This window comes from Rhincodon typus, chromosome 11, assembly GCF_021869965.1.
Source record: "Rhincodon typus isolate 14 chromosome 11, sRhiTyp1.1, whole genome shotgun sequence".
Lineage (NCBI taxonomy): Eukaryota > Metazoa > Chordata > Chondrichthyes > Orectolobiformes > Rhincodontidae > Rhincodon > Rhincodon typus.
Genome location: NC_063342.1, coordinates 34493375 through 34512051, shown reverse-complemented (window position 1 = coordinate 34512051; position 18677 = coordinate 34493375). Strand labels below are relative to the sequence as shown.

At 42.5% G+C, this 18677-nt stretch overlaps 1 protein-coding gene across 1 annotated transcript in view; it reads left to right on the top strand.

The window, feature by feature from the left end:
* Nucleotides 1-583: 583 nt before the first annotated feature.
* The window catches only part of spag17 (sperm associated antigen 17), a 216366-nt gene continuing 198272 nt past the window's right edge, over nt 584-18677 (top strand). The window contains 5 exon segments of the mRNA XM_048603090.1: nt 584-687; nt 3728-3880; nt 9249-9389; nt 11825-11884; nt 18501-18632. Of these exon segments, the coding sequence (XP_048459047.1) occupies nt 3782-3880; nt 9249-9389; nt 11825-11884; nt 18501-18632 (432 nt within the window). The 5' untranslated portion in view covers nt 584-687; nt 3728-3781.

Sequence of the window (18677 nt, the reverse complement as noted above, 5' to 3'; positions counted from 1 at the left end):
AGCTGACTTTTAGTTTATCAAACTTCGTCACTTCTCTTCATATCTCTGACATTCACAGAATGTTCTTCATGATGTTAAATGTTTTGCAGCCAATGAAAAAAATGTCAGAGTGAGATCCCAACTATAATGTAAAAAATGCAAGTTGTTGAACTACTTCTGTTGCCTTATTTACTGAGTTTGAGAGCGACCCTGCCTTTCATAAGTTTGTACAGGTAGCCCACACACCCAACAGCTTTAACAGTATTGATATGGTGAGGTATGGTTGACAGCAAGTTTCCAACTGCAGGCACAAATATGAATAACATTTTAAAAAAAAGATCAAATATGTATCAGGCATTTATTAATTTAATTGCTGGGAGAAACCAGAAATATGGCCAGAGAATCTAACAGTGTTGGCAGACGTGGAACATACTGTACGTATTAATAGCGTGCAGGCAGCTTTCCCCTCAGCTGTAATACATGGCGTTCACCGCTGGGTGGTGCGGTTCAGGAACGGGACAAACTGGCACAAAACGAGAAACCGCCGGGTGGCACTGCTGCAGGAGGCTGACGGGGACCCGTCCCTTTCTGTCCATCTTCATACCGAGCGTCTCCTTGACACTCGGGGACGGAGAGGTGGTTGCTATGATGGTTACCAGGGGAACAGAAAACAGTGAAACTGCAAGACTGAAGAGAAGCCGAGAGCCGGTAGGGACAGTGGGAGATGGAGGGAGAGAGAGAGGGATAGGGATGGGGATGGGGATGGAGATGGAGGGAGGGAGAGGGAGGGAGGGGGATGGGGGGAGAGAGAGGGAGGGGGAGAGGGAGGGGGATGGAGGGAGAGAGAGAGAGGGAGAGGGATGGGGATGGGGATGGAGATGGAGGGAGAGAGAGGGAGAGGGATGGGGATGGGGATGGAGGGAGAGAGAGAGAGGGAGAGGGAGAGTGATGGGGATGGGGGAGAGAGAGAGGGATGGGGATGGAGGAAGAGAGAGGGAGAGGGATGGAGAGAGAGAGGGAGACTGAGGGAAGAGGAGGAGGGAGAGAGAAGGAGAGAGAGACTGAGACTGAGACAGACTGAGAGCAAGGGAGAAACAGGATGGAGAGGAGCGAATGAGGGAGAGTGAGAGGGAGGGGGGTACAAGAAGGCCATCTGAGAGTGGGGAAGAGACTGAGTGGGGCAAGGGACAGGAGAGGGTCTGGGGTGGTATGAGAAGGGAGGGGTTGGTGGGAGGTAGAGGAATGAGGGAGAGAAGAGAATTGGGGTCAGCGAGGGAGAGGGGAGGGGATGGTAAGGTTGCAGGGTTGAGACTGAAATGGTGGGCTGGCCTGTGGAGGGAGTAATCAGGATGTAAGAAGTGAGAACAGACCACTCAGACCATCAAGTCTGCTCCACCATTCACTACAATCACGACTGGTCTTTATAAATTACACATCCCCATTTGCTTCCTATATCCCTTAATTCTTGATAGTTCAAAGATCTTTCAATCTCAATCTTGATTATATTCACTGATAGAGCATCCACACCCTCTGCAGCAGACAATTCCAAAGATCCATGATCCACTGAGTGAAGAAACTTCTCATCTCAGTTTAAATCATCAGCCTTTTGTCCTGAGCCTGTGCCCCATTTCTCAATTCACCAGTCAAAAGAAACAAAATCTCAGTTATTTGCTTTGTCAAGATCACTTGGAATTTTGCATATTTCAATGAAATTACCTTTTATTCTTCTGAATTCCAGAGAATGTAGACCAAATTAATGTTGCTTCTCATAATAAGACAACATTCACTTTCACAGGAGCCAGTCTAACGAACTTTCACTGTACATACAAGGGCAGTATATTGTTCCTTAAATATGGAGACCAAAACTGTACACAGTACGCCATCTGTGATCTCACCAAAGCCCCATGTGATTGTAGGAAAGTAATTGTGATTTTTATACTCAAACTCAGGACACAAAAAAACACAACATATTATTTGCTTTCCTCATTGCTTGCTGAATCTACAAGATAATTTTCCGTGTTTCTTGGACAAGTGTAGGCCCAAGTCCACATGAACGTCAATACTTAAAAGTTTCGTACCTTTTAAAAGATGCTTTTTTTTATGACAGTCATAGAGTCATACAGCATGAAAGCAGACCATTTGGTCCAACTCATCCATGCTGACCAAGTTTCCCAAACTAAACTAATCCCAATTGCCTGCATTTGGCAATATCTGTCTAAACCATTCCTATTCATATACCTATCCAAATGTCTTTTAAATGTTGTAATTGTACCTGCATCTACCACTTCCTCTGGCAGTTCATTCCACATACAAATCACCCTATGTGAAAAAGTTTCCTCTCAGGTCCCTTTTAAATCTTTCTCCTCTCACATTAAAAATATGCCTTCTGGTGTCCAGGGATGTGTAGGTTGGGTGGATCAACCATGGGACATGCAGGGTTACATGGATAGGGTAGGGAAGTGGGTCTGGGTAAAAGAAAACAAAGAAAAGAAAGGGGGTGGCATGATGGCTCAGTGGTTAGCATGGCTGCCTCACCAGGGACCTGGGTTCAATTCCATACTCGGGTGACTGTCTGTGTAGAGTTTGCACATTCTCCCTGTGTCAGCGTGGGTTTCCTCCCACAGTCCAAAGATGTGCAGGTTAAGGGGATTGGCCATGCTAAATTGTCCATATTGTTCAAGGAGGTGCAGGCTGGGTGGGTTAGCCATGGAAAATGCAGGGTTATACAAAATACAAAAGTATGATTGTTACCTGAAGCAGAACAGATTTTCCTGTACTTTCGCTCCTTATATTTTAGCACCACACAGCAACTGCTGCAGGTGGGAGAGAAAAATTGTGAGAAACGGTCCTTGCTACCTGTTTTTGTTCTGCGATTCCCTGCCAGCAGCGATGACAGGAGGTAAATATGAGGGTCTCTATTACACCGAACTATACAGCACAACACTGTGCCGACTATGATGCCAATCTAAACAAATCCCATTTGCCTGCACATGGCCCATATCCCTCTATTCCCTATCTGTTCATGTGTCTATCTAAATGCCTCTTAAACTTTGTTAACAGATCTGATTCTACCATCTTCCCTGGCCCTGGGAGTGTTGATGCAAAGCTACTGTTTTGTATTGAATTATGGACACAGTCAAGTTAGTTTGCAGTGCCACCTAATGGCAGAGCACATTAATTCCTGAATCAGGCTATTCAAGGCATAAATAAACAGCAAAAAACATTTTTCATGTTCAGCTCCTGAAGAATATTCAGCATTAAGTATTGTTTTTTCTAAGGTTAGTAAGAATTTGGCTTATTGTTTCATTCATTTCTGTTTGCTTCACAAAATACTTTTGGTCGATCAGTATGTTGAGGGAGTTAGTCAAATCTTAATGAATGTATTAAAATTAGAATAAATGAAGTTGTAAACCTATTGATGATTTTGTGTTTGCATGTTGTTAGGCTCAATAGCTCCCATAACTGAGAATCAGCACTCCATTTTGCTCTCTAAAAATAAACCTCTTTATGAAATACTGCCTTTACTTCTTATCATTGAATCCATCATAGTTATAAACCATACATGAACCTGAGAAAAATGTGCTCCTTCAGCCTGAAATCTCAGAATCCAACGAGTAAAACATTTTTAACAGGCAAACCTCAGAGCCTCTGCATGGACTTTGAAAATTTTTAAAACGGTAGTATCATGGCATTTGTGCTGTTTCATATCCCAATAGATTTTGTTTAAAAATACACTTTTTAATTTTAGATTATGTCAGTGGGCAGAAAGGTAATTCACCAAGACAAGCTGAAAGAGTAAAATATGCCTTCAAAGAAAGCAAAAGAATCTAAACCAGCTAAGGAACCACGCGCAATCACCAAAGCCTGGGAGCCAGCGCTGCTGGCAGCTCCGATTGAAGAGGTGAGCTCAATGTTAAGACTTTATTGTTAGGATAACATCACATATGACACTTTGACGCTATGTGCTGTATACGTACTGCAGGCAAGCAACAATAGTTGTAGATAATCATGTTTCTTTTTCCCATGTCCAAAACCTTTTAATTTATCTGCATTGAATTCTAGATTACAGAGAATTTAAATAGAGCAAACAAAAAGGTGAAGGCACCCTATGCTACAGCTCACATTCTAATTTTTATAATAATGCATATTGACACTTGTACAATTTCATTGCATCATGTTCTGTGGATTAAGGAATTAACCTTGTCTTCAGTACTTCCTTTTTATCTTGCAGATAATAATGATTTCTACATGTACCTTTTTGCTTCCTTTAAGTGTTTTTTTAATTGAAATGTTGCATGTAGTGACATGATCAAAAGTTCTGTTTTGAGGTGATTTCGGAGCTAAAACCCGTAGAGATATAGACAGTGATTATCCCATTGTCAATTATAAATTACGAGCATGATTCTGACCACATTCATTGAGGTGTCAAATCTTTAACTTCAAATACAGTGGAAGTCTGATATAACACAATCAATATACTGAGAATTATAATGTGCAGACTCAAATAAGATAAATTGAAACTGCCACAGCAACCCCCATCCCTTGACCGAACATAAACCCCCTTGCCCTTCAAGCTAACCCAAGTACCTCCAACCCTTGACGCTGCCAGATTCCTCTCCACCATCGACCTGACCCAACCCACTATATCGTAGACCCAACTCAACTCATCCTACCCCTTGACCCAACTCAACTCACCCTATCCTCGACCCAACTCAATTCAACCTCCTGTCGACCCAACTTAACTTACTCCAACCTCGACTCACCTTCACTTCCCCACCCCTTGACCTAACTCAACTCTTCCCCCATCCCTCGACACAATTCAGCTCCCCCAATCCCTTGTCACGATTCAACTTCTTTCCACTGCTCAACACAACTCAACTCCCCCAATCCATTATCACAACTCAGCTGCCTCCCCACCTCAACCCAATCCACTCTAATAACGAGAGATAGCAAGAACTGCAAATGCTGGAACAGAGTCAGTACAGTGTGGAGCTGGAGGAACACAGCAGGTCAGGCAGCATCAGAGGAGCAGGAAAGTTGAAGTTTCAGGTTTACACCCTCGCTGATGAAGAGTGTAAACCTGAAACATCGACTTTCCTGCTCCTCTGATGCTACCCGATCTGCTGTGTTCCTCCATCTCCACACTGTATTGACAATTCCAATAACCACGAGGAGCTCGAACAGTTCATACACTTCACTAACACCTTCCACCCCAACCTTAAGTTTACCTGGACCATCTCTAACACCTCTCTCCCCTTCCTGGACCTCTCTGTCTCCATATCGGGCAACCACCTCGAAACCGATATTCATTTCAAGCCCACCGACTCCCACAGCTACCTAGAATACTCCTCCTCCCACCCACCTTCCTGCAAAAATGCTATCCCCTATTCCCAATTCCTTCGCCTCCGCCGCATCTGCTCCCAGGATGAGGCATTCCACTCCCGTACATCTCAGTTGTCCTCGTTTTTCAAGGACCGTAACTTCCCCTCCTCGGTGGTCGAGAACGCCCTCAACCGTGTCTCCCACATCTCCCGCACCTCATCCCTCACACCCCGTCCACGCAATAAAAACCAAAAAAGAATCCCCCTCGTCCTCACGTACCACCCCACCAACCTCCGGATCCAACGCATCATCCTCCGACACTTCCGCCATCTGCAATCCGACCCCACCACCAAAGACATCTTTCCCTCCCCACCCTTATCTGCTTTCCGGAGGGACAACTCTCTCCGTGACTCCCTTGTCCGCTCCACACTCCCCTCCAGCTCCACCACACCCGGCACTTTTCCCTGCAACCGCAGGAAGTGCTACACCTGCCCCCACACCTCCTCCCTCACCCCCATCCCAGGCCCCAAGAAGACTTTCCACATCAAGCAGATGTTCACCTGCACATCTGCCAATGTGGTATACTGCATCCGCTGTACCCGGTGTGGCTTCCTCTACATCGGGGAAACCAAGCGGAGACTCGGGGACCGCTTTGCAGAACACTTACGCTCGGTTCGCAACAAACAACTGCACCTCCCAGTCGCGAACCATTTCAACTCCCCCTCCCATTCCTCAGACGACATGTCCATCCTGGGCCTCCTGCAGTGCCACAACGATGCCACCCGAAGGTTGCAGGAACAGCAACTCATATTCCGCTTGGGAACCCTGCAGCCCAATGGTATCAATGTGGATTTCACAAGTTTCAAAATCTCCCCTCCCCCTACCGCATCCCAAAACCAGTCCAGCTCGTCCCTGCCTCCCTAACCTGTTCTTCCTCCCACCTATCCCCTCCTCCCACCTCAAGCCGCACCTCCATCTCCTACCGACCAACCTCATCCTGCCCCCTTGACCTGTCCGTCCTCCCTGGACTGACCTATCCCCTTCCTAACTCCCTACCTACACTCACCTTTACTGGCTCCATCCCCGCCTCTTCGACCTGTTTGTTTCCTCTCCACCTATCCTCTCCTCTATCCCTCTTCTATCCGCCTCCCACTCTCTCCCTATTTATTTCAAAACCCCCTTCCCCTCCCCCTTTTCTGATGAAGGGTCTAGGCCCGAAACGTCAGCCTCTCTGCTCCTATGATGCTGCTTGGCCTGCTGTGTTCATCCAGCCCTGCACCTTGTTGTCTCACACTTCAACATAACTCAACTTACCCCACCCACTGACACAAATCAACTGGCCCTGCCTTTGACCCAACCCAACATATTGCCCAGCCCAGACAAATGACCCCTTTGACCCTGATGTTGACCAGAATACGCTGCTGGCCTGAGATCCAAGCCAAACCTAATTCCCATATTGACCCAGTGCTGACTCAGCTCCCTGCCTGCACTCCCTGCCATATGCTGACCCCATCGTAGCCTAATCATAATGTGATTCCCCCCTCTGCCAATTCCTAAACTGACTACAATCCTACCCATTCCCAATCTGACTATCCCATCAAGCCCATTTCTGACCAGCCCCATCCAGCACTGACCAATTCCCGACCCTATTCCCACACACAATAGAGGGTGTGCCTTCGAGTGAGGTGGATAAGGGGACCGACATAGCAGGAGCACAGGAGCCTCAACCTTTTGCAGTTGTTCAACAGGTTTGAGGTTTTCTCACCTTATTTGAATGAGAGTGAGGTGTTCAAGATGGATGTGATAACTGGCTGTGGCATCATTACAAAGGAAGCTATTTGGGAGGGGACATTAACAAAGTATGTAATGGTAGTAGAGATGGTACAATGAGGAAGACTGACACTTTTTTTGTGGCTGAGTTCTGTGCTTGGTGTCATTGTGTGGGATACCTGCTCAGGGCTGGAGAGAAACTTGTAGTTGGAAAGGAAGGATCCAGTAATCATGGTCCACATCAGTACCAATGACAAAAGTAGAACTAGAAAATACGTTTTGATGAGGGAGTATTGAATTGAAAAGCAGAACCTCAAAAGTAGTAATCTGTAGATTACTACCTGGGATACTTGCAAATTGGCAATGGGATGAATAAAATTAGAGAAGTGAATGCATTGATCAAAGGGAAGTAAAGATGTCTTTAAACTAAAGAAGTGGGTGAGGGCTCAAACTCTTGTAAATGTAACAAATCAGGGGATACAGTCGAGGCAGGAGAGAAAAATACTAATGTAGAAAACGAAGGTCAGAGAATAGCAGGAAGGGACAGAGAGAAAAAATGCCTAAGAATATATCAGCAGTCAAGAGTACATAACATAAAGATAACCCTAAAGATAGCAATAAAACTGAAGATTGTATCTGAGCGTAGCTGCAGGTCGGAAAGGATTGACTTCTGAATATTGAGGTTAAATAACATTTAACAAGAATAAGAAGGTAGGTAAAAGTGGAGGTGTAGAGGTTCTTATCAAAAGTTATTGGGGCAATAGTTATAGATGACCTTAGTTAAGGAGATCAGTATGTAGGATTGATTTGGGTATATGTTGTGCAATAATATGGGAAAAAAAATCACTCTGGGAATGATCCACAAGCCACTGAACTATAACCATAATGTAGAAAAAAGTATACAGGAGGAAATATTGGGGGCTTGTGATAAAGCAATGGCAATATTTGTGGGTGATTTTATTCTATATGGAAACTGGAAAATTAGAGTTTGCAATGGTAACTTCGGTGAGGAGTTCATTAAATGCTTTTGAGTTAGTTTCTTAGAGTAAATGTTCTAGAGCTGACCAGACAACAGGCAATGCCAGATGTGAGGTTGTGCAATGTGACATAATTAATTAATGACGTCTGAATAAAGGCACGTCTAAGTTGTAGTAATCATAATGTGGTTAAATTTTACATTTGGTTTCAAAGGGATAAGAGTGGGGCCTAATCCTGGTATTTGAAAATTAAAAAAGGTGCAACTATGTGGCACAAAAGCTGAAGTGAGCCACAACAGTAGTCGCAGAGGTGAGTCAGGAGAGAAGCAGCAGTACACATTTCAAAGGGATATTTTAGAATAAGTATATTCTTATTTCAAGAAAATATCCAAGAGGAGGACATGTCATCTGTGATTAATTGAAGAAGTTTAGGAGAGCATCAAACTTAAGAAAAGAACATATAACTGAATAAGGGTGAGTGGCAAGTCAGATGACTGGTCAGAACGCAATGAATGACGAAGAGTGACTTAAGGGTTAACCAAGAGAAACATATTCAACTATGAGAGGAAGATAACTAGAAATTTAAAAACAAATAGCAAGAGTTTCTAAAGGCATCTAAAAAGGAAAAGAATAAGTACAGTGAGTGTTGGTCCTCTTGAGGGTGAGAGTGGGAAGTTAGTAGATAACAAAGAAAAGGGAGGTATAATGAATAAATATTTTGCTTCTGTCTTCACTAATGAGGATACAAAAATTATTCCATTAACATCTGTAAATCGGGAGGTTGAGAAAGGAGGAACTTGATGAAGTTATTATCACTAGGGAAGTGATACTGAACAAACTGATGGAGCTGTAGCTTGATAAGTCTCCAAGTCCCAATGGACTTCATCCTAGAGTGTTTGAATTGCTGGGAAAGAGAAGAAAATATATGTTTGATGATGTCAGTGAACAGGATGCTGTAGAAAAGACAATTGATAATGCATTAAATTAGAAAGCATTTGACAAGACATCCTGTAGTATTTTGGGCAGAAAGGAGAAGGGCGAGAGTGGAATTTTGGTTAATATTAAATAAAGTACTGATAGACTGAAATGCTATTGTCAGCTTAAAGAAGCCTAGATAGGAGAGGCTTATGAAAATAAACTGGAAGTAAATAATTTCAAACATTTCAATCTTATAATGCCTCTCTTTTACTGGTGCTGTAGGACCACTGGAGGCCAGCTATCTATTTTACAGTTGGTGAGAAGATAGAGAATGAGTTGTTCTTGGATGCTCTGGCTGCAGCCATTAATGTGCCACTGCGTAAACTCTTCAGTATCATTTCATGGGAAGGAACAATGAAGCAGGTATGTGTCACTAACAGATTTATATGGTAATAGTTATTCAGTATTGTTAACTGCTCAAAAGGTGAAAAAAAAACAAAAGGAAAGAAAAGGGCGGCACAGTGGCACAGTGGTTAGCACTGCTGCCTCACAGCACCAAGGACCCGGGTTCAATTCCACCCTCGGGCATCTGTCTGTGTGGAGTTTGCACATTCTCCCTGTGTCTGCGTGGATTTTCTCCAGGTGCTCCGGTTTCCTCCCACAGTCCAAAGATGTGCAGGCAAGGTGGATTGGCCACGCTAAATTGCCTGTAGTGTTCAGGGATGTGCAGATTAGGTGGGTTATAGGGATGGGTCTGGGTGGGATGCTCTGAGGGTCGGTGTGGACTTGTTGGGCCGAAGGGCCTGTTTTCACACTGTAGGGATTCTATGTGATTTCTTCTATGAGGAAAAACTCAGTAGAAGAGAAACATTAGCAGTGTTGTGTTTTAAGTTAGAGGTTTGCAAGTCTGAATCCAAGCAACTAATACTTGACTTGTCAGCTTTCAATGATCAGTTCAACAAGTTCTGACAACAGATTCATTGTCTTGATGGCATAATACCCCTCTTTGGAGAGTGGAGAATGCATCAGAAAAAGGTACAGTTGAGTCCCCTTAAGTTAAATCCTGAATGATGCACCCACAAATTCATTGGTAAGGGCAGCTTCAAGATATCTGAGTTGGCCCCTACATAACCCTATTCGCCTATGAATGCAATCTATGCCAGAAAAATTCCCAAATTAAAACACAGTAAAATGTGTGAACAATGTCTATTTCTTCACACCTTACAATGACCTGACCTTGTAAAACGCTATGAAAAATGTTGTGAGTTGGTCTGGAAAAATTTAGATCTTTCTTCAGCTTTTTGTGTTCGAGTGCAATATTGTCTGCGTGGTCATCAATACTGGTATTTTTGTGCTGCAGTACATTATGCCGGAATATCTATAGGTGTTTGCAAATCTCCTTTCCTCCTGGATTGGACTGGAGGTGGAAATGCTCAGTGTTCAGAGTATTTTGGATCACATTAGCAGAGCTTCATCGATGTTGGAATGAACAGCTATCTCATTCTCTTCCTTGCTGTAAAAAAGGTCTTTACCTAAACCTATAACTTGTAACGAACTCAATTGTCGAATACTAACTAACAAAGAGATCTCTGCCAACTGTTGGCTTTCCCAGAACTCTTGTGAGACTTAACTTTGCTCTGATTATTAGTGCAGTCATTGGACAAAATAACATACATTTGGCTAATCAGAATTACCAGTTCAGAATTTTAAATTCTCATAGGAATCATTCTATTGGATTTTCTATTCTGCTGGTCGCAATAGCTGATAACTAACACAATTTTTGTGCCCTCTGAGTTTGACTTCCTGCAATTTCACTGTACCAGCAACATTATTTCTACTCTGTAAAGGAGATGTATCCTCTCAGATAAAGTACAATGTAGATCAGTGAGGTTATGGGTGACTTTATGTCTGAAGAAAACAGTCCTTTCACATTTGATTTGTAACCTGATCTGGTCTAGGCTAACAATAAGAATGCTTCCTATAGAGTTGAGCTGTTTCAACACGGTTCCCAGTGAACATAAAACACTTCTCAATTTAGTACCATTTGGTAGTTCAACTGGAAGATATGGGGTGTGGATGATGAAAAAGATAACATTAGGATAGTTGATTTGAGATCTTGCAGAATAAGTGGACATTTAGTCTTATGGACTGTTCTGTTAAAGAACTCTTAGTGGCATGTGTGATATAAACTAAATCAATTAAACAAAAAAATGTCATATGAAGACAATTATCTTTGCATGGTAGTAGAAATATGGGCAGAATTTTTAGGATAGCAGTGTTTTGTGGCCCATCACTGAAAATAGAATGTATTCCAGTGGTAGCCACTTCTCCCAGGATTATTGGCAGTTCCCAGATACTAAGTGCCAGGATCACAGGAGAAACATAAGTTTGAGCACCTTGTGGCAGGACGGGAAATGAAACCTGGTGCTTTGGGAACATCTTCCCATCCTCATCCCCATGCTGGAGGGGAGAGGACTTTTAACTGAGGGCTGGGTGTACGTTAATGGAGAGGGAGAGAGAGAGAGACAGAGACAGAGAATGTGCAGCTGGGGCACAGGTTTCCAATCAGGAAAGGGGGACAGTGATAGAGGCTCCTCTTCCTTCTCCCACCATTCCCAAGCAGGCTAACTTGTTAGTTTTCAACCATGTTCCTTTTGCCATCCTTGGCTTCCTATCAGCTACAGACTTCTGACAACATTAGGCTTTGCCCTCCCTGTTGCCCAGAATATTTCTGACATGAAAGCTATCTGGAGCCCATTGGGATGCTCCTGGCATTGAAGAACTTAAAAAAATGTAAATAACTAATTTATTACAACACATTTTTCTGATAAAATTGAACTACTGTATTACGTTTTCAGGTTGTTGAACTTGGAAATCCAAAGGGGAAGAGACCAAGCGAACTCCCCATGTTTTATGAGGTAATAACTTCTACTTTAATTATAAATATTTTAAAACAAACTGTTTCAGTTAGAAAGCACTCCCTAAGAAGCATTGTAGTTGTTGCACTATGAGTTTGATAAGTCATGGTTCCATGAACACACAAGAATGATTTTTCCCCCACTGAGGGTGACATGGGAAATAATACAGTCAGTGGGTCCTGGAGAGAAACTCATCGCCCTTGTTGTCTCTTCACTCATTAAGCTCTGGTAAGAAGGTCCATATGTAACTTTCTCAACCTGCCACAGGTAAAGGCTCTTTTTTTAACCTATTTTTCCTAACCAACCTGCTCAGAGACGTTACTACAGACCTTTAGAGCAGGTGGGACTTGAACCTGGGTCACTCAGTCCACGAGTAGGGATGCTACCACTGTGCCACAAGGGGGCCCTCAAATAAAGGCTCTTATGTGATCAATTAATGGTTCCTTAAGGGCCTAAATTTGCCATTTCCCAGATTACAGCCTTCAAGGTAAAGAGAAAAGAGACTTGTTTCCCATTGAGACAACCAGAATGGCCTCTGAAATCCATCGCCATGTAGGCATTAATAAGTTGATTGACATGTGATATGGTGAGTTTTCTCAGCGGTGGAAGTGACGGGCTCACCACCCACATTACATGTACATCCTCACACTTTAAAAAGTGGCAAAATCCTGCCTTGTTCATAAAAAAGTGCTGTTTCCCAATAGCAAATTAGTTCTTCTCAGGCAGTACATGACATTACTAATGTTCTGTAGCTGTTTTGTGCAAAATTCTCCACACCATTTTTGATCAGAAATAAGACAACGAAACTGAAATGTATGAAATTTCATTTTACAATGCAATGCATTGGGTGCAATGCCGGGGACCCAGATTTGATTTCAGCCTTCAGTGACAGTCTTTGTGCAGTTTGCATGTTGTCCCTGTGTCTGCATGAGTTTCTGCCAAATACTCTGGTTTCCTCCCACAGCCCAAAGGTGTGCAGATTGAATGGATGGACAAGGTAAAACTGTGGGGTTACAGAGATGGAGTAGGGGAATGGTTCTGGGTGGGATACTCTTTGGAGGGTTAGTACTTATGGGCCAAATGGCCTCTTTCCGCACTGTAGGGAATCTATGATTCTATGAAAATACATGGTTTAAAGCACTGTTTTTGAAGAACCAGTTTAGAATTTTTGTTTAAATTGTTCTCTCTTCACCTTTTTAATAAGTGTTGTTTTGGCATCACATCAGTTTCATTTCTAATTCAAGTGTATTCTGCCTCAATTTATTGTTTAGTAGATACAAAATGTATCGAAAATTTGACAATGTAGTAGGTTTAGCAGGTGGAAACAAGGACACAGTTTGAGATAATTTGTCACGCCGTTCCCCAATCCTTAAATACTTTCACTTGGGTGGTGTTCATATTTTTCACATATTGAGTATCGTGTTGCAATTTCACAGCTTTTTTAAACTTTTCTCTCTTTCTGCCTCCGCATGACTACTTCTGCAATCCCCAGGGATCTAAAATTGTCTCTCTTCTTCCTCATTTTTAGGCATCCAACAACAACATTATCTTAAAAATGCAACTTTCCATATTTACACTGATAACATTCAGCTTTATGGCATTATCACCTCTCTTAATCCTTTCTCATCGTCCAATATTGAATGGAATTTCCTCCAATTAAACAAATGGGAACACCGAAGCCATTTTCTACAGACCTGTCACAAACTTTGCTTCTTCGCCACCAATTCTATCCTCCTCATGACTCTTACCTCAGCATCTTATTTGACCCTGAACTGAACTTGGAACCACATATACCACGCCCTTGATCTTATTTATCTCTACCTCTATCTCAACTCATCTATCTTTGAAACACTTAACCATAACTTTGTCAACCTCCAGAGTAAAATATTCAAATGATTTGCTGGTTCTGACCTCCCATCCTCCCTGTATAAAAGCTTGAGATTCTCTAAAACTGTGCTGTGTGTCTGAATATGCAAAAAACCCTGTCCAACTAGTAGATCGCCACTCATTGACTGACATTGGTTCCCACTTCACCAACCCGTTCAGTTTGAAGTACTCATGCCCATGTTGAATATATGGTCTCACCCCTCTGTGCCTGTGTAAACCTCCCCTAGTCCTACAATTCGTGACAAACTCTGTGTTCTTCCAATTCAGGCCTTTTGACAAATTTGCTCTTTCTTCATACGTGGGTGATTGAAATAATTGCACAGAGACCGGTATTCCATCACCAAGTCGTTCTTTATTTACTTATGCACAGTACACTAGATGTGGCCAGCCAGCTCGGAGTAAGTCTCCCTGAACTGAGGAGATTCTAAATCCCCTAGTTATATTGGTCAGCCAGGGCTTCCTGATTGGCCCAGGTTAACAACCCCAATCAGGCCTGTCCTATTCAACAAGGTCTAGTTGATTCCAATCACTACATTCCTTCCCCCTCAAAGTCCAGGGATGTAGGCCTGATCTTTTACATGTAGCTTTTCCTGCAACGCTTTTGCCCCAGTTCCGGATCCTCTGATTTGGACTCTGACACGGGCAACGTGTACTGGACCGTAGGCCACCTCTTGCATCCAGAGCTGGGACAGTTTCTCCTCTTCTTCTGACGGTAATGGTGTCAAAGCTGCATCCATCTCAGACTCTGAAATTTCCTTGACACTAAACGGTGGGGGGAAGGGAACCTCCAGTTTTTGACAGGCCTTCTGGCTGTTCTGAGGAGCCAAGTATGTTTTGTCCCTGGTCCGCTTGCGAGGTAATAGCTTTTAGGTGATCCAGTTGTTTGTTCAGGACCGCCTCACCTCCCCAAACTTTGTAACTCACAGGACCTGACCTCGCCTTGTACCCATACAGAGCCATTTCTGTGGTTCCGGCACTAAACTTTGTCCCTTGAGTTAAATTGTCTCTTGTTTAGAGGAGGAATGTGGCTGGCATTGGTGTTCCTCCTGCCATTTCACACTCCCTGGGGAAAATGAGGCTTATCCTGGTGCATAGTCTTCTCCCCATCAGCAGCTCTGCTGGCGCTATCCCTGTTGTTGTGTAAGGGGTGGTCCTATAATTGAACAGGAATTGGGACAGTTTGGTATTGAGTGATGCTGTAGGCTGCTTCTTTAAGCCCCTCTTCAATATTTGGACTGCTGTTTCTACCAGACTATTGGATAATAGATGTTATGGGGTTGTTCTTATGTGCCAAATACCATTCGGCTTTAGGATATACTCAAATTCCCTGCTGCTAAATGATGTCCCATTGTCTGTGACCAATACTTCAGGAGTCCATGTTTCGCGAACAATGCTTGCAGCTTCTCAGGCATCATCCCTGAGTTTGACAAATGAACTTTATGCACATCCAACCACTTTGAATGGACATCCACAATGACCAAGAACATTGAGCCCATGAAAGGGCCGGCATAGTAGACATGCAACCGAGTCAGGTTTTACCTGGCCGTTCCCATATGGGACACTTGCCTTTATCTGTCATAGCAGAGATTAGAGAGCAGGGTGGCTCTGTTGGAGCTGTACAAAACTTTGGTTAGGTCACGGCTGGAGCATATTTTGCAGTTCTGGTCATCACACTATAGGAAGGATGTGTTTGTTGGGGAGAGGGTGCAGCAGAAATTCACCAGGGTGTTGCCTTGGGTGGAACATTTCAGCTATGAAGAGAAGCTGGATAGGCTCAAATTGTTTTCTTTAGAGCAGGGGGGACCTGATTGAGATGAATAAGATTATGAGGGGCATGGATAAGGTGGCTCAGAAGCAGCTGTTCCCTTAGACGAAAGGTCAATAACATTGGATATAATTTTAAGGTGAAAGGCAGGAGGTTTAGAGTGGATTTGAGGAAAAAATATTTTCACAGAGACTGGTGGGATTCTGAAATGTACTGCCTTAGAGGATAACCTCACAAACTTTAAAAAATACATGGATGAGCACTTGAAATATTGCAACATTCAAAGCTAAGGGCCACTTAAAGGAAAATGGGACTAGTGTGGATAGGTTGGCATGGACCTGATGGGCTGAAGCACCTTTTCTGTGCTGTATGACTATGAGTAAGAAAAATTCTAAAGCGTGGACCCTCCATACACGGTTAATTAAAAACAGGTCAAAAATAGTATCAAAGCCAAGACATGTAATTGGGCAAAGCGAGCAGGCAGGTCAGAAGATTGGACAGAATATTAAAAATGGCAAAGAATTACAAAAAATTAATAAGTAGGGAAAAAGGAGTGTGTGAGAGAAACTTAATCTAAAACATAATAAAAAATAGGAAAAGTTTCTTCCGATATTTAAAAAAGAAAACAGTTAACAAAGTAAGTGGTGTCCTGTAAAAAAAGAGACTGGGGAATTAGTAATTAAGCATATAGAGATGACAGGCAGATTGAACAGATATTTTCTATCAGTCTTCATTAGATTGGATACAAGTACCATTCTGGAAATAGCTGTAAGTCAAGAATTGAATTGGAGAGAGGACTCAAGAAAATTACAATTACTAGGGAAGTAGTACTGAGTAAATTGTTAGAGCTGAAAGTTGACAAATTCCCAGGTCCTGATGGATGTCTTCCTATAGTTTTAAAAGAATTAGCTAGTGAGACAATTGATGTGTTGGCTTTAATATCTAAAATTCATTAGAATCATGGAAGATTCCTTTAGTTTGGAAAGTAGCTAATTGGAAAGCATAGTGGTTCAGTGGCTAGCACAGCTGCCTCACAGGGCCAGGGACCTAGATTTGATTCGGGTCACTGTCTTTGTGGAGTTTGCACATTCTCCCTTTGTCTATGTGGGTTCCATCTGGGTGCTCCAGTTTCCTCCCACAGTCCAAAGTTGTGCAGGTTAGGTGGATTGGCCATGCTAAATTGTCTGTAGTATCAAGGTATGTGCAGGCCAGGTGGATTAGCCATGGTAACATGCAGAGTTTTAGTGATAGGTTGGGGAAGTTGGGTCTGGATGGGATGTTCTTCGGACGGTCAGTGCAGATTCAATGGGCTGAATGGCCTCTTTCCACACTCTGGGGATTCTATGATTCTAATGTAACTCCTTTATTCAAAAAGGGAGGAAGGCAGAAAGCAAGAAACTACACGCCAGTTATCTTAACACCTGTCTTAGGAAAAATGTTTGAAGCTGTTGTTAAAGATATTATAATAAAGCACTTGGATATGTTGAAGGCAATTTGGCAGGAGTTTTGTCAAAGAGAAATTATGTTTAATTAATTTATTGGAGTTCTTTGAAAAATTAACTTGTGCTGTGGACAGAGGGAAGCCAGTGGATGTATTGAACTTTGATTTCCAGAAGGCTTTTGATAAGGCACTGTATCAAAGGTTGTTGTGGAAGATAGAAGCTCGTGCTGTTGGCTTACATGGAAGATTGTTTAGCTAACAGGAAGTAGAGAGTAGGATAACTAGATTTTTTTCAGCCTGCAGGATGTCCTGAGTAGTGTGCTACATGGGTCAGTGCTGAACCTCAACTCATTATAATTTATATAAATGATTTGGATAAAGGGAGCGTAGGTATTGTAGCTAAATTTGCCGATGACAAAGATAGAAGTGAACTTCCTTGTGAGGAGAGGCGAGACAGACTAGGCCTGTACCCTCTGCAGTTTAGAAGATTTAGGCATGACTTAACTGAAACATGCAAGATGTTGAGAGGAATTGACTGGGTGGATGTGGAAAGGATGTTTCTTCTTGTGGAAGAATCTAGAACCAGGGTTCATTATTTAAAACTAAGAGACAACCATTTAAGATAGAGATGAAGAAACATTTCATCTCTGAGGTTTAAGAGTCTTTGGAGCTCCCTTCCTCAAAACGCAGTGGATTCAGAATCTTTCAATATTTTGGGCAGAGGAAGATAGATTATTGAATACAAAAAGGATGAAAGATTATTCGGGTATGCAAGAATGTAGAGTTAACATTAAAATCAAATCAGCCATGACTTTATTGAATGGCTGAGTAGGCCCGTAGGGCCAAGTGGCCTGCTCTTGTTCCTTGTATGTCTGTAAGGCCCTAAACAATGACAGTCCCTTCAATGTTATAATAATGAAGGATGTTGTTGAAGTGAATGACATAGATGCATTTAAGGAGAAGATAGATAAGCAAGTGAAGAGAAGAAGTGAGGCATATGAGGATATGCTTATAGATCACTTTGACCAAATGGTCTGTTTCATAGTTGTAAGTTCTACGTAATATGTAAATATCTTTGCCTCTCCATATATTTTTCCTCTAAATCCCTACTTAATACCTACCTCTCTTTCCAAACTTTTGCTTACCTGTCCCAATATCACCTTCTTTGGGCAATATTTTACTTAATTAAAATATGCTACTGAAACTTTCACCCATGCAATTGTTACTTTTAGCTATGACTATTCCAACATACTTCCAGCCAGTATCCCATTTTTCATCCTCCATGAACTTGAGGTAATCCAAATCTCCAGCATTTAGTGAGTCAACATGAGTAACATCAATACTTCAACTTGACAATGCAATGTGATGTCTGCACCCTCGAAAAATTACTTCACTGCATAGCACCTCTGCACAGCTTTCTTCTGAATATCAGTCATATTTCTAAACTGTAAATGAGCTACACCAGTTGTAACTTATAAATTTTGCGCATTGGAGTTCCAGCTCTGTGTTTTTGGCTATTCTAGGTCACAGAAGTAGCGTGGGAAACGCTTGCTAAAGGGGAGGAGCTTTCATTGCTACTGCTCTGTGAAATTGTGAAGTTCCAGATCCTGTGCATCAAACAGAAAGACCTTCAAAAAAAAGGAAATGATACCAAAGTAGGTTAAGTAGCGTGTTTCTTTTTCTGTCTTAAAATCCAATAG